The following is a 16542-nucleotide window of genomic DNA, read 5'->3' as shown; positions in this document are numbered from 1 at the left end:
TTGAAAGCAGCAGCTTTTACTACTAGCCTGCAGTAGCTGGAGAGCTCAGCTGTGCATTGGCCTGTTAGCTTACAGTATTTGGCAGCCTGGGCAGCTTTTCCTACAAAACCACCTCCTCCATGTTTTCTGAAGGGGGATAGTGCTGGGCCAAGTGGAAGCATCCAGTGGCCTTCCAGTGGTTGATGCCACTTAGCCTGTGCAGCCCTACATCAGCAGCATTCTGCTGTTTGATTGATTAATTGGACTTCATGTATGTGACAGGAATGAAATCCTCACAAGGAATGTTCCTTAGACTGTGAGGTTTTGTTTTGTTGTCACAGTAATTTAAAATGTCCTAAGCATGATTATTTAATTGACTTACCTGAATTTGGCCTGTGTTTATCTCGTTCGCTTTACATAATCTAGAATTAAGCTGGTGTTTCTGGTTATGTCATGTGTGTGAATAGCATTTTGCACTGATATAAATATGTTTTGAGTAAGTAGCAGGCAGTTTGCCCACAGAAAGGAACAACAGTTTCTATCAAATTTGCTTTTCTTGTTGCCTCAGTGATTGGTATTTCTTAGGAAATCATTATTGTTAGTGATACACTTGAGAAGGCATTGCTGAGTGGTGGAAGTGTTGGAAGCTGTTGCATAGGTTATTCTGACCAAGGCCAGATGTGCTCCTGTTGTGACAGAAACTGCACTGTGTGCCTTTCTCACTGATAAAATTGAGCTCCAGGCAGTGTGTCCTTATCAAAACAAAGAGCATAAGGTTTGAGAGGGAGTCAGTGTCTTGATTGTACTCAAGTAAGAAAACAAATTACAGAACATGGACTAGTTGTGTTTTAGACTTTCAAATGTTAGTTTCATTTATTTATCTAAAATATTGAAGCAAAAGTATGAAATTTTAACATCTGGCGTGATTAGTTTATAAGCCTGTGTGGATGTTCTGTAAAACCAGAAGTGAAGGATAACTTTCCTGCATAATTGCAAAAGCTGTTATTTAACTACATGCAATTTCAGTAACTCATGTTCTTTATGGTTTGGTCCTTTATTTAGTGTAACAAAAATGGTGATATTGTGAACTTGGCAAAATCTTGTTTTGTGTTTGTCTTGGTCTCAAATGGATCTTGGAACTTGGCCAGAGTAGGACCTTTTGTCCTTATACTTTCCCCTCTTTTTATGGAAATCAAAGAGAAGAGCAAATAGCTAGAGAGGCATGCTTTGCATGAAATTTCACTATTTGTTTCACAGTTTAGATTGTGAAACTGAAATCCTTGTAATTATGATATGTTTTCTTTTATTGTACAATGACAGGTGTCTAGAATCTATCCTGTATTGAAAACAACAGACTGAGACAAAGCAATTGGAGAATTTATCATATCTTTATCATGAGAGATGATGATCTGTGCAGCTAACTGATTTTTCATTTAAATAATTCTCTTTCTAGGGAAATTGCTACGCAAATTGAAGAGCCTCAGCTGCCTTGTGTTAATTTGAAAGAATCCCACTCAGTATATGGAGAGCAACCTCAGAATGTCATTGAACACTCAAATCATAGTCAAAGTACCTTACGTGAAGTTTTGCCTCTTGAGCAATTGGAAGGTATTACATTTTGATAAAAACTGTGTATTAATTGTCACTGTAATAAGCTTTTTATGCTACAGATGTCTTCTTTTGACCCTTTCACTGTTTTATGGCAGGTTATAAATGGGTTTTGAAAAAAAAATCTCTTGGGTTTCAGCAAATTGAAAACAGAGAAAGCTTGTGGTTGACATGTTCTTGGAATCCTCCTCAAAGTACAAAGCTATACAGCAAGTTGTTGAAAAAAGTGTTTGCTGTATAGTAGCATAAATAGAATGCCAGTAGTAATCTGACTTAGTTCAGGAACTTTATGGAAGAAGTGTATGAGGCTTGTTTTCTACCCCTTCTATTTCAGTAAGTGTGAGGTTGCAAGGTTATGTTTTAGCTAGCATCTCTTTTCTTGCCCTATTCCAACCTGTAATAGATGTCTTTAATTGCTGCTGTAGGTGTTGGAAGCATACCCTTCTAGTGAGGTTATGCATGAAAAAATAGTTTTGAATACTTGCTGTGAAAACTATACTTTTTCTGAGGTCTGAGTAGAGTACCGGAAACAAAAGAATATTCCCAAATTAATTTTAATAGCATAGCTACATGATATTAAGCTTGTATGGGGTTTTTGCTAATGCCAGTTCTGTGAATAAATTCTACTTGTCCTTTAAAATTCAGTAAATACAATTAGTAAATATATACTTTTAGACATTATCCTTTTCCAAGCTTTGAGTATTTGTATAGGTTTTTGTGAAGTATTAATAATTTTGACAGATAACATGTTCAATTAGAAAGTATTGTGACCTGTAACATAAATAGACCCTTATAAAAAACCACTTCTAACAGGGAAGTGTTGGCTCCACTCATTTGTTGCTGTAGTCTTGAAGAAGTGGCAGTAAATGGCAACAAAATGGTGATGCTTTGGAAAGATGAGACTGCCCAGTGTTTGGACTTGATAGTGGCCAGGCAGATTTAGTTACTTGATTTTTAACTTGGAAATTGTTTGGAAATTGTCTTTTATTCACACCTATTACTGAAGAATTACAAACCTTTTTTGCTAAAATCTGTGTGTGCAAGTCTAAACTGTTCTCTGTCATGTGGGACCTCCAGCTGGATTATGTGTGGACCTAAAAGACATTTGGAAGCTGCTTAAAATGATCCAAAACAAGAATTGATCCAATAGGTGAAATGCAACACTAGAACAGAACACTTGTTCCTCCTTCTGCTAGCACAAACTGGGACTCCTTACTTTCTTGTGCTGCCTTGTGGAAATCCTCAAGGCATTAAATATCTTTCATCATTTTTAGAGTTCTAGCCCTGATGAAACTCTGCCTATTTAAGAAGATCCTTTAGATCATTGTCATAAGAATGTACAAGGTTTAGTGTTGTGGTAATCTGTATGTTTGGGTTACTTCTATAGTGTATGCCAAGACCTTCCAGAGGCTCAGTTTAACCTTAGAGAACAGTCAGCACTTATGTTCTCATGTTTTACTACTAAAATACTGCTTACACCACTTTCTTATGTTTCAGATTTGCCAACTGGAATATGTTTTCTCCCAGATGTTAAAAACAGCAAGGTAAAAGCTTTTCAAAATACAGTGAAATTAAATGTTCTCTAATATTAATCTAGATGAATAGATTTAATTCTGTGAGATGAGAAGGGAGGAATGGAGCTGTTATTGTCTTAGATTGTGTATACCTTAAGTTTATAAAGATGCTGGCATGACTCACTTTGCCTTCATTTTGCAGATCACTTCATTAGTACTGTGTGAGCATGACTCCATCTAATATTCCTCAGTTGTGAAAACTGTTGTTTGTTCCTAGCCTCCACTGTTTTGTAGTTCTTTGTCACTGTAAGGACCTTGCATTTTATGCCAGTTGTAGTCTATCTTAGTGAAGCATCTTTTGAGGAATTTCTTTTAGTACTTTTGGAAATTGAAGTACACAATCCAGAGCTAGCAAATAGCTGCTGGTATTGACAGGTTAGGGTTATGCTTCACCCATTTTTATCTACTGTGTTAGAGGTGCTAACAGTTTTGGTCACAGAGATCCAATGCAGACAGGAATGGGAGGTCTCCTGTTCCTTTTAGAAAACACATCAGGCTCAAACCAAATGCTGTCCAATACATACTCCTTAATGTGTCAGCTAGTATTTTGATTTAGTTTTCTGTCATTTGATTTTTGTAGGGGCCATGGTGGTCAGTGAGTTGCAGTTGAATGCTTGCTGGCTGTCTTCTGAAAACCATAACTCATTTTCCTTTCAAATTCTTTACTTTATGAACGACTTTTTTTTGCTGTGTCAAAGATCTGTGCATCACAAAGAATATGAGACTAAATCCATAGCAGACATTACATCATGCTGTTTTTAAAAATCATTCAGCTATAGAAAAGATAGAGTATTTGCTGTTAGCTAGATTCAGCTGAAATATTACTTTTTGAGTAATTCAGTGTGCTCCTTTGGAGAAATTTCCAACAAAAGTTGGATCTCTGTGTACCATTTCTGAAGAGGTTCTGTTTTAATAGCACAGGAAACTATTGAGAGATGTCTTTGTACATTTAAGTTGGGATTGCAGCTCAGTGAATGATGGAGGACAGTTTTTTCAAGTGTAAACTCTTCAATGCAGTGTTTCAGTTTTTTATTTTGAGGTCTCTTAAGTTTGGTGTCCTTCAGATGCTCTTTTGCTCTTCCCCTTTTATCATTCCCATGTTTCTTGCATGCATCCATTCTGGAAGCTAGCAGGCCAAGTCCATTGCAGCTATAGTGTTTCCTGGGATAAGTAAAACAAATGTGTGCAGAGTTTTGCAATATTAGTCACCTCATTAATTATTTTATTTTTATTATTCACCTCATTAATTATTTTTTATTAACTGAATTCATACAATAGTTAGTAATTTCTAGAAACATTTCTTTATGGGTGCTTTCACAGGCTGGTCCATCTGAACCTTCTGAAAAGCTGATGGAAGGTGCTATCTCAAGTGTTCATCTTAGCAATAGCCTTTCAAGTTTTTTGGAGAATGAGAAACTCTCATCTCTTCTAAGCACAGATGAAGATTCCGCTGGTAGGTGTGTTTATAACTCTTGGTAGCTGAGTCTAATTCTGACTCAATGTTATTGCATACTTGAGAAGAAAATTCTGTTTTACTTATATTGGATTGTGCTTGATAAAAAAGTAGTATTAACAACATTAAAGAAAACTGTTCTTTGGAAAACTGACTATTTTTAAATTGTAACAGGAGTAGGTGGCTACGGAATTTGTCAGAGAAGATCACAATTGGAATTTTAATCTAAAAAATTAAACAGTAGTCCTCAGTTACTGTGAATCAAAGGTAGAAGTGGCAACGTCAGCATTGATTTAATAAAATGGTAACTCTACCTACATGTTCAGTTCAGTAGAGATAAAATTCTGTGGTGAAGAGCACAGCTACACAGTTAAAAAGGACTTTTACTTGAGTTTGAGTTCAGCTCTCTTTAGATGCTGCATGTGTGCGGTGACATCCGAGTTTTAAATCTAGTTTACCTGCAAGCATAAAAGTGAGAGCATGAGTTCTATATCACTAAGAGTTTTGAACTTGTTATGCCCTTCGAGGGGCTGATGCAGAAGGACAAACATGCTCTTCTTCATTAATGCAGCTGACTTTGCCCACAACATGAAGGATGACAGGGCATGTTCTTGGATGTGCCAGTGGGGGAGGCAGAGTGATCAATAGGGTTACTGTTGTGAGATGAGGTACCCTTGCAGTAAAGTAGGGTTACTGCATTTCTCCCATGGTGTCTATGTATGTCATAACTGTCTTTTGAAGTTGTCTAGTTCTTTCTTGTTGCATAACTTCACTTGAGAGTTAAGCATAATAAGAATTAAGTTAATAGTTTATTGAATAGAAATACTGTTGGAGTTTTTTTACACTCCAAAGGATGAAGTTAGTTTTGATTGCCCTCCAAGGAGTTGGTAGCAGTTAGCTGAAGATACTTGCCTATTCAGGGTTCCAGTACTGGTGAAGCTAACTGGTCTTTTTATTTTTATCATGCAGTTCAGTATTCAGTGTAAATTATGGAATTGTTTTGATAGTATATCAGGTGATATAAAATGTCTGTTAAAAGTGAAAAGGATATTTTCTTCTCTTTTCGTAGGTGATGATATTGATGATGAAGAATTTGATAACAAACTAGAAGCGTATTTTGAGCAGCTGATACAACCAGAAATAAGAAGAGACACCAACCTGCAAAATCTCTCAGAACGCTGTGCAGCACTGAAGCTTTCTGAAAATGTCCTACTAAAAGTAGGTTTAAAGTTCAAAGCTCAGCATGCCCAATGGCTCTTAAACATGTTAAATTTTCAGATATTTGTTGGTATTCTAAACAGAGTTAGTTTTAATGGTCTTTTTGGTTTCTTTTTTTTTGTTTCTATAGGTATTAAGGCAACATGCTGGCACTTCTTTTTTATGATACAAGTTTATAAATAATCGTTTTAATCACTTTTATTTCATCTTGCATAGCAAAGTCCAAGGTATTATTAAGTGTATAGCAGCACAGAGATTTGTCTTTCCAGGAGAGTCAATAATTCTCTTAAATAATTGGTAAATATGTGGAAGTTAAAGGTAGGGCAGCAACAGGCTGGTTTGTGGTTTGCCTATGAGCAACAGTTAGCTCCATTCCAAAAGAGTTGCCAGGGATTAAGTTCCTTTCCATTTTCTTGGCTTTGCAACAGTCAGTGTGATCCTGGCAGTCTCATGCTTGACCAGAGTGGAAAAGTGTGATTTAAACAGTTAAACTGCAGCGTCTGAAATTTCAGAAATTTCCCAGCTGACATCAGAGTTTCCAAGCTGTTTGGGAAGTGATGTTAACCCTGTGCAAGTAGTCTGGATAGGCTGCAATTTGTTACAGCAGTGCATGAAGGAAGGGATAAGTGGTTTTAAGAGTGAGAATAACAGAGCTCTGCTCTCAGGGCTTCTCGGTGCAAGATGTCCCTGCTTCACTGCCTTGTAGATAGACAGTAGGGTAGGTTAGGTGCAAGAGGCTCTGAGTCTGATTTGGAGCCCTCATCCAACAATGGGCCAGCTAGGAAAGAAAGGAGAATAACACAGAACCCATGTTAAAGGGAATGAAAAGATGTAGTAGGAATAAGAAGAGATCTTCCCATCTTCTTGCTGTGTATGCCCTTGCAGACACATCTATGTATTGGCATGGCCAGGAACTGTTCTTGGTGGTAGAGGCTAACTAGAGGTGCTGGCTTTGGCAGTGTCATATGAGTGAGCAAAGTATCATTAATCTCTTTTCTACTAGAGAATTTTTTCTAAAAGGCCCTGTAGTGTTTTGTTTTTGTATATCTATTTTACCTAAATGTTTTATAATTTTTATCTAAAGGAGAACTTTAAGGATTCTGCCGGTTATGGGGCTGTGACTGAAATCGACTCTGAAAGTGCTAGTGATGAAGATTCACAAAATGAAGGGATAACTGGATGTCCTGTGCAAAGAGAAATGCTGCCCAGAGCAGTGCAGCAAATGGTATGAAATTGCTGTTTAAATTCCTATTATTCACGTAGTGTAAGACTGTAGTAGATGATGGCAGTGTGTTTGAAAACTTGTTAGATCTTTAGCTAACCAGCCAACCTTCCTTTACAAAAAATTAATAATACCACTTTGGTTCTAGGCCTGTTTTTCAAACATAGTCAGCTTGGACTGTTTTGTATCTAGAACTTCTAATACATGCAGTTATTAACTGTGCTTCTGTCACTTTTCAAATGATGATTGTTTTCAAAGAATTCCATGACTGCTGGGGATGTGCTGGATTCCCGCACAGCGGCTGAGCTGCGATTAGATTCCCTGTATCTCCAGTGCATGGACAGCCATAAAGCTGATGTCTCAGATGTCCTTCCAAAGCAAGAACTGGAGTCCTCTGTCTGTCAGGCTGCTTCTTCTGATGCAGAAGTGCTACACACAGCAAGAGGATTTTTGGGATGTGACACCACTCCTGAGGTTCTTAGCGCAAATGCTCCTCAGGCAGATGCAACTCAATGTAAAGTTGGTCTTCCTGATACTTACCTGTCTCCAGCTGGGGACAGCTGTGAGAACTTAAGTTTAGCTACAACAGACAAAGGTAGGATGCTTTACATACAACCTATCCTTACATTAAACCTGTCCATGCAATTGTGACCATATTCTATTGCATGGAAAAAGAAATAAAATTGTAAGCTAGGCATTTTTATTTACTTGTAGGAGTTGGTAATAAAAACCGATGTAGCATGAATTAATTCTGATTTACTGTTGTTTTCAGAAACACTGATTGTTGTATGTTGCACTTAACTGTTACTTATTTGCTGATGAAACGAGTTTAAGCTTGCAGATGCAGCAACTTGAGCTTGCAGGAACTTTTGCCATATCCCTTTGTTATTTTAATCCATAATGTAGCATTTGATGTATCTTTTAGGTGATTTACCACACAGCATTGTCTATCAAAATGAGGAGGGCAAATGGGTGACTGATCTTGCATATTATACTGCATTTGATGAAGAACAAGATTTAAATATGTCTGAAGATGATAAAAGAAATGAGGAGTTCATTACTGGCTGTATGTAATTATCTTTTTTGGTTAACTCTTGTTGTCTGTAATAATGTTAAGTAAAATTTCTTCTTTTTTTTTTTTCACTTCAACAAATCAGTATTTGGTGTTGCAAAGCCTCCAGGTTTTAGATACTACAAATTATTTGAAAGCTGATGCTGATAGTAATCTGTAGTGATATTGTATCATTATTTATAGTACCTAGTTTCTTGCTATGTACTCTTCCCATGAAGTGTGTTTTAAAACAAAACAAAAAGCTTTCTAACATTTGCCATTGGTACCTATTGTATGAGCTAAGGCAACTCCTCTCACTTCCACAATTTTTCCTTTGGACTTTAATGATTGTTTTCCTTTCTTGCAAGAAAAAGAGAAGAAGAGTAATTTGTGTTGAGTGATGCTTATAAGAGAGGAAATAATTATCAATAAGGAATTACTACAAAATCAAATAGATGCAACTACAGTGACAAAATTTGAGAGACTTGGCTAGCTGCTGATTTTTTATGAAGTCCCTTAGGAATGTCTTGATGCTTAAAAATGGTACAGGTACTGAAAAATATTGGAGCTTTTGAGGGAATTGGGGACTCTCATCTTCCCTTGAACTCCAGGCTTTTTGAACCTCTGTTTACTTAAAAAGTTGTTTATTGTCCTTAAATTATATCAGACAGATCTTCGTGAGAGTCTGTCTATTTGTCCTACAGGCTTGGATAATACACATGCAATACCATAGGCAAATTGATTCCTTAGCACCAAAATGTCACCTGCTCATCTGTTTTGTAAGAGATTCAAGCAATATGTGCAACAGAATTTCTCCTAATCTCTCCTAGTTTCTGAAGCTGACATGTAGGTGGGCTAATGCCTTCTCAAGATGTCCACTCAAGATTCTTCTTTCTTTCAAAGCCAATTATGTCTAATGCTGTTCATTTTGAATGAGCAAACAGTTGACTGGTTGAAATAATGTTTTTCAACACTGTAGTGATTTTTCTGATGGTTCAAGTAAATATCATTTGGGTGACACTTTTCCCATCTACTGTGTCAGTAATGTAGAACTCTCCCATGATTTTTCAGAATCATTATATTTCAGACACCTTCTGTATCTTAGACTGGAGTTTAAGGTGATTAGAATATTTGACTGTTTTAAATTTTTCCAAGGCTACTTAGGATTTTCCACCTGATAGATTTTTAAACACTTCTGCTTTCAAGTCAATGAGCTTACCTCTTTGTGTGGTAGATGATAACACACTGACAGCTTCCATGTGGTTGGCATTTTTCTGGCTGCTAGTCTGCTTGTCTGTCTGCAGTGGTGTTTGACAGCTGAAGAAATTTTATTTGTAAGGACAGAAAGGACATGTTACATCTGATTCTTTGGAGTCTCATTTATGACATGTCTCTCTGTCAGCAAACTGTGCACACAGTGTGTTCTTGTATGGAGTAGTGCAGGAGTGCTCACTCGACAGTGTTGGATGCTTCATAAAGTCTCAGGGGGCTGTAGGGCTCATTTAGAAAATAAAGAACTGCTGCTGACTGAGAGTTCGACTGGCTATAACAACATGTCAGTGATAGTGCCTTTAGGAGATGAACTTGAATTGCTCAATAAAGATATATTTCAACTTTGTTTTTTCCTCAGAGTACGTGTTGTGACTTCCCATGAGTAATTTTATGGACAACAGCTGTATTCACCTTCCAAGTTTGCATCCATTCTCTGCTTTTGCCCTCTATTCCTAGGGATGCTCTGTGTACAAGGACATGTATTTTTGGAAGTTTTGATGAGCTTAATGATGCATTAACATTGCAGTCAGGTGGTAGAGTAGTATCTCTTGATCAGTTTTTCACAACATTTGGGTGAAGAGATTCTTAAGTGTTAGTTGTTGTGTAGATGATAATTGTGAAAATAGTACAGGCATTTGAATTCAAAAGTAAGATTGAGTTATTTGGCCTGTTAATTTGCATGGGTTTTTCATTAATAGGTACAAGCCAGTATCTTTCTTTTGCTCCAATTCAAAGGTACCACCTTGATGGAAAAAATTTTCAGCCTCAAATATAGTAAAGGTTTGATCTGAGTTAGCCATGCGATGTTTGGTTCTAGCTAGTATGGGTATCATAACCTATAAAAAGTTATAGTTTAGCTTGGACCTAAGGCTGTTAGAAACTTTCTTGATTGACCACAGTTAATGATCTAAATGCTGATTTTACTTTGGCTTCTAAAGATCCAGCAAGTACTCCTTTAAAACTAATTTTGTATAACTTTTCTCACTGAACTGGGATTGAATAATTCCTAGTGTGCCCCAGACTGTCTCAGGTCTAGAATTTTATGTGCAATAACTTTCCATCAAATTGAGTTAATGATGACAGATAGTAATGATGGTACTTAGTAACTTTTGCTTTATTTTAATAAATATTCTCTTTGGTTTTAAGCTGAAGCAGCAGCTATGATTGCACAAGACCAGGAAGAATTCGAGAAAGCACACAGGCTTATGCAGGTAACTAACGACCTCAATGTAAACAAAATAGTTTTCTAATTTATTTACAAATTGCCATTTCTGAAATCTCTTTGTCTGCAGGCAGGAAAGGTGGGCAGTTTAAATGCATCTGAATTAGCAAATACTTCATGGAGATCTGCTAATAGCTTCATTCTGCCAAGAACATCTGATCTTCATAAAGATGCCAGCTATTTACGTTTGTCTTTGGGGGAGTTCTTTGGTCAGAGGTCTGAAGCTCTTGGATGTCTAGGTGGAGGCAGTGATGTGAAACGGGTATGTATCTAAATGTTTGTGTTGAGAAACAAAGAAAAGACAAGACAAACAACAGCTAGCACTGGTTTTGTTATTTTGTAAACGGTTCTTTATCAGATCTAATTTTCTAAGTTGATTTAGGAAGGAAATTCTGTGTGTTGCCGGTGTGGGTTGACTGGTTTCCTACTGGAATTTCTGATCTGAAGTGCTGCCTGGTGTTATTGTTGAATGTTGATCTTTGCCTTTTGGTCAGGAACTAATTATGTGTAGGATTAGAGGGAGAAAAGTACACCATATACAGGAGGCATGTTGGAGGTCCCAGTAAATTACCCACACAGTTGAGTGAAATGCTGGTCAGACAAGGATATTTAAACAGTGAGGCTATTGGTAGTTGATGTACTATCTGGGCAATGCCCAACTTCAGTAAAAATATAGTCATTTAGATTCTGACTTAACAACATCTGTATACTTCTTGCATCTGGTGGATACCTGACACTTCTCTCTTCTGCTGTTGGTAGACAGGATCTCACCTGTGTTACATGCAAAAAAAAAAAAAAGATGGGGAAATGTGTACAATGAGAAGTAGTCGTCACACATGCTTGTGTAATTCACTTGTACAATAAGGAGGTTTTGGAGTTGGCAGAGTTAGAGTCTGTCCTAAGCATTCCAAGGCTTAGTGGCAGACCATACCTTCAGGCAGAGATGATGTGATGTACTTTATTTCCTTACTTTGAGTAACTGTTATAAGTAAGTTGTGCCCTGGTTTCAGTTGGGATAGAGTTAAGTTTTCTTTGTAGAAGTTAGTACAGTGCTGTGTTTTGGATTTAGTATGAGAATAATGTTGATAGCACACTGATGTTTTCGTTGTTGCTAAGTAGTGCTTACTCTAAATCAAGGACTTGGGAGTGTCTCATGCTCTGCCAGTGCAGCAGGTGCACAAGAAGCTCAGAGGGAGCACGGCCAGAACAGCTGACCAAACTGACCAAAGTGATATTCTGTATCATAGAACATCCAACTCAGTCTGTAAAGTGGAGGGAGTTGGCTGGCAGCCATGGATCACTGTTCAGGGACAGGCTGGGTATTGGTCCATGGCCAGTGAGCAGTTGTGTTGTGCACCACAGTTGTGTTTCTCTTGGGTGTTATTCCCCTCTCCTTCCTTGTCATTACCAGTATTACGGTCACAATTTATTCTTGTGTTAGTTATTAAACTGTTCTTATCTCAACCCAAGAGATTTGCCTGTTCTTTCCAGTTCTTTCTGTTGGAAGGAGGTGGGGAGTGAGCAAACAGCTGTGTGGTACTTAGTCCCTAGCTGGGGTTCAGCCATGCCAGTTGTTAGTTTATTTGATGTGTGTATGGGAAGTGCAGAGTATGTGTTCAGATTGGGCATTTGCAGTGCTGTGTTATTTCTTAGTGGTATGAGAGGTATACCAAGCAAGCACCATGGGCCAAAACTGCTTTGCATGTGTATTGAATCTGTCTGTTTATTATTAAATTTACTCATGCTGTATTCTGGGATATTTTTTATAGCCATCTTTTGGTTACTATATTACATCCCCAAAGAAGAGGCAGCCTGTTCCTTTGCTAATGAGATCTGATTCATCAGGAGGTGACATCGGCCGAGAGACTTCACAGTTGTCTGAGGTGTTTTCAGGTACTTATGGATCAGCTCTTTTATCCTGTGGGCCATTAAGGGAGAGTGTGCATCCAAGAATGTAGGTTTTTAGACAATTTCCTTACTGTAAATTAATTCCTTTTTTTTTTTGATGTTGTTGTTGTTAGATGACTTAGAAGCACAAACAAAAAAACATGCAAATTTTACCAGCTCTGAAGGTTCAGGGCATAGGGTGGACACTACTGCTGGAATACATGAAAATATTAATACAGAAGCTGCTACCAAAAGTAAAGCAAAGGTATTTCTCTTGTATTTTTCTTTAAAGTGCTATGATGATGAACTGAACTATGAACCGAAACAAAATTCAAATAATTCCAGTTATTATTGTTTCTTTGAATACAGCTAAATTTTGACTTTCACATTAGCTCACTGCTTTTTATATTGATATTTGAATCCTAGCAGGTGCCCCTATTTCTTAGGATAGTTTCATTAGAATGGCATGATCCATTAGTAGTAGTAGTAAGTCAGGTGATACTATCACCATCTGATTTTCTTTTTTCTTCCCACTTCACTTTGGGAATTGCTCAGTCTGTCGGCCCATAGCCTTTCAGAGACTCATAGGCTGTTGATGTTCTGTGATCAAGTTTCTGAATTTCAGCTGTGTCTTCCCCTTCTATTTATTTAATGAAACAGCTTACCTTTAGTGTTGGAATAAAATCTTTTAGTTGATAGGATTTAAGAATATAAGCATGGTGCAAGTCTGAAAAAAGTGTCTTTTTACTTTGGTAGTCCTTGATACCTACTTTTCCTGTCTGTGTCACCTCCCTAAGCCTGCTGTCAATGCTCCTCCTAATGCAGGCCAGGATGCTGTTGATCTTCTTTGCCTGGCTTGTGGTCAACTTCCTGTCTGCCAGGACCCTCAAGTCCTTTTCTGCCAAGCTGGTTTCCTGCTGGTTGGCCCAGGGCCTGTACAGAGCCTGGGGTTATTCCTCTTTATGTGCTGGTCTTGGCATTTCCCTTTGAACTTCTCAGCCAATCTTTCCATCCTGTTGAGGTCCCTCTAAATGACAGCTGGCTTATTAGCCACACCTCCCAGTTTTGTATGATGATGGAACTTGCTGAAGGTGCCCGATCATCCACATCATTATTGAAGTTGTTGAATGGTACTGGCCCCTGTCTTGATCCCCAGGATGCTCCACCAGTGAGTGACTGGCCTCCTTAGGGACTTGGGTGCTTCTGATCTGCCCTTTGAGCCTGGCAGTTCAGCTTGCTTTCAGTCCAGTCATGGTGTACGTGTGTGCTCTGTGCTTTGTCTGTCTTTTGATGAGGATGTTGTTAATTCATGCATGTGTATCTACAGGAGGACAGGTGTTTTCAATTCTTCCTGAGTCTGTGTCTGTCTGAGAGAGACAGAAAGGTCCAGAGCCCAGTTTCCAACTGTCTACCTGCTCTGTGTCCTTTGCTAAGAATAGCCAATGTGAAAACTAAAGAAGAAATCAGACTTGAGTAATAGAAGAAGTTGTAGGAATAGCTGTGTCTTCTCTCTGCAGAGGCAGATGATTTACAGTTAAATTAGAAGTTACTGTATATTTGGTCGTGGTAACTAACTTCTCTGCTGTTTGTCCCTGATAGGATTTTCCTCCCAGTTCTTTCAACTGAACTAAATAAAGCATTTTAGGATTTTAAAGTTTCACAGGAACTAAGGCTTCCTAGTAGAAGGCAGAGTTATTTGTTATTATTATTTAATCTAGAGAAGCCTTTGTGAAGTAGACTTAAAAAAATAGGAGAATGAGAATGCCTATTGCAGTGTTCCTTCTAGACAGGTGTTTAAAAATGCATCAATGAAGAGTGTTAATATATTGCCATATCCTGAAATGCAAACACAAAACAAAACACTAAACAATTTTTTTTTTTGCCGTGGTGCTTAACTAATTTTGTTTTGTTGTAGGATGGAATTCATAAAGGCAAGTTTGAAGATAGCTTGTCTAATCATTCTGACTCTGTCTTGAGTATCAGCACAATTGCAGATGCTATTGCTAATGCTTCCTCCAGTGCTGAACCTTCCCAGCTAGCTGCTATGATGATGGCACTCTCCAGTAAAAGTAAAAGAACACGTGTCCTTCCTGGAGCTGTTAAAGAGGCTGAACTCTCTGCTAATGAGGCATTTTCCAGCAATGAGGAAAATAGTGCATTTGATCTGGAAAAATACCTCAAAAAAACAGATGAGAACAGATGTGAAAGTGAATACGAGAGTGTCATGAAACATGAAGCATCTGTCCAGAACCTTACATCTGATACCTTTTTAGTGGGTAAAGAGAAACATAAGGATGCTTTTGCAGAAGACTGGATCAATAATCACAGCAAACAGCAAGGAATAGAGAAGCGATTGCTTGATTATCTTGATGAAGAAAGTGACAGTCAGAATTTTTCTAGTCTGTCTGGTGTTGCCAGCCACAGAGATGTAATTGCAGATAATGTTCGGTGTTCAGAAAAGTTGTCAGATTTGGTAAATCATAAACATTTACAGTCAATGGATGCTGATATTAGATCAGAGACACTTAATGAAAGTGAAGCCCACACATGTGGAATTCTCTCAGCAGCAAAACTGGAAGTGGCACAGCGAAATCTGCTTGCTTACCAGAACAGCAATCTCACTAATGCATGTAGTATAGGGGAAGATAGAGAAACAGTAGATCAAGCAGCAAATGCTGTTCCTGAACCGTGTAATGATTTGGTGGAGAGAAGTGCAGGAAATACTGTGTCCCTCCGCAACTTAAAACCTGCCAAGCAATTTAGTAAATATGTCTCAGTAAGTCCTACAGCAGCCAAGCCTGTGCAGAAATTGAACAGTGATGACAGGAAGCAAAATACAGAGAAGAGGAGCAAGGATGCCAGTACTCCTCGTAGGGGGAATGCAAAACATGTAACTTTTGAGAAGCTGTCCCCAACTTTCCAGACTAATACTGGTAAGTAAACCTATATAGATGCAATTATTTGTTGAAAAAGCTTTTTTTTTTTTGTCAGTAAACTTGTTTCCTGTCCATAAATAAATATGGTCCTTGAATTTTGTTTATTTGCCAGAGCATAAACCCGTTCTGCCTGAAGGTGACTTAAATCTGGAGGGTGAGCAGTGTAGCTTCAGACCTTCAACTTCACCTCTGATTCACTCTTCTCCTAGTGAGACTTCTGGAACAGCATTTTCAGGGTAAATTTCTTGGTGCAGGTTACAAGAATTAGTGCTTCATGAGGATTGTTGAGAGATCATGTGTTTGTTTGAATGTTGACTGTGATCTTTATTAGGCTAAGACTTCATTATACGTTAAGCTGGACATTGTATAGACCAATATAGATGTGTTTTTTAAACTTAAAAGTATTTTGCTCATCTGGTTCTCTGATTTGTATAATTGCTTATTGTGGGAGAGGGTGGGTAGAAATATTTGTGTGGCTTTTGACTATTCTGTATTTTGATCCATACTTGTGTGCAAGGTTTAAGGTTTCCTTAGCAACTGAAAGCATGATGTTTCTTAAACGAGTTCCAGCAACAGTAAGTGTCATAAGATTCCAACTAAATTAATTTTGCAATCTTAAACACTAACATGGCCAGTAGCTAATGGTTGTGTGCAGTCTGAAAAGATGAGGCAACTGATTTCCCTGACTTAACTTTGAACTTCATTGGTATTTAACTACTGTTTGTGTTTGTATGTGTTATTAGAATTACAGGCTGTCTGGCATTTCTCAGGAATTAATATGTGCAGGAGAAGATGTATTTTTGCAGGCATATTATATAGCTCTTAGGATGTCCAGTTAAAATGGTCAGTGCTTTAATTGTTGTCATGTTAGCTTTTTTTGTTGAGCAAAGTGCTGAGAGACCCTGTGTTTTCAGGTATTTGAAATGAAGAGAATCTCAGCAGTGAATAGGAAACCTAATGGTGTGATGGGAGTTAAATGATTTCATTTGACTTTTTAATCTAGTTAGATACAAGTATATTGATTCACCTTTTTAAATAAGTTGTGTTGCTTCTGTGGCCTTAGCATCTGAGTTCAGTTTTGGAACTCTGATGCTTTGCCTATATGGATTTATGTAGAATG

General features: G+C 37.8%; 1 protein-coding gene across 1 annotated transcript in view; it reads left to right on the top strand.

Moving 5' to 3' along the window:
- CEP192 (centrosomal protein 192) overlaps positions 1-16542 on the top strand; it is a 72450-nt gene that overhangs the window by 17278 nt on the left and 38630 nt on the right. Inside the window, exons 16-28 of the mRNA XM_077190284.1 lie at positions 1433-1587; positions 3085-3131; positions 4482-4614; positions 5684-5832; positions 6917-7057; positions 7313-7649; positions 7980-8120; positions 10524-10588; positions 10670-10861; positions 12369-12492; positions 12621-12751; positions 14402-15419; positions 15535-15658. Of these exons, the coding sequence (XP_077046399.1) occupies positions 1433-1587; positions 3085-3131; positions 4482-4614; positions 5684-5832; positions 6917-7057; positions 7313-7649; positions 7980-8120; positions 10524-10588; positions 10670-10861; positions 12369-12492; positions 12621-12751; positions 14402-15419; positions 15535-15658 (2757 nt within the window). The remainder of the gene's footprint in view (positions 1-1432; positions 1588-3084; positions 3132-4481; positions 4615-5683; positions 5833-6916; positions 7058-7312; positions 7650-7979; positions 8121-10523; positions 10589-10669; positions 10862-12368; positions 12493-12620; positions 12752-14401; positions 15420-15534; positions 15659-16542) is intronic.

Source organism: Agelaius phoeniceus, chromosome 1 (genome assembly GCF_051311805.1).
Source record: "Agelaius phoeniceus isolate bAgePho1 chromosome 1, bAgePho1.hap1, whole genome shotgun sequence".
NCBI lineage: Eukaryota > Metazoa > Chordata > Aves > Passeriformes > Icteridae > Agelaius > Agelaius phoeniceus.
Note: the sequence above shows the minus strand (reverse complement) of the source record. Positions and strands in the feature narration are given on the sequence as shown.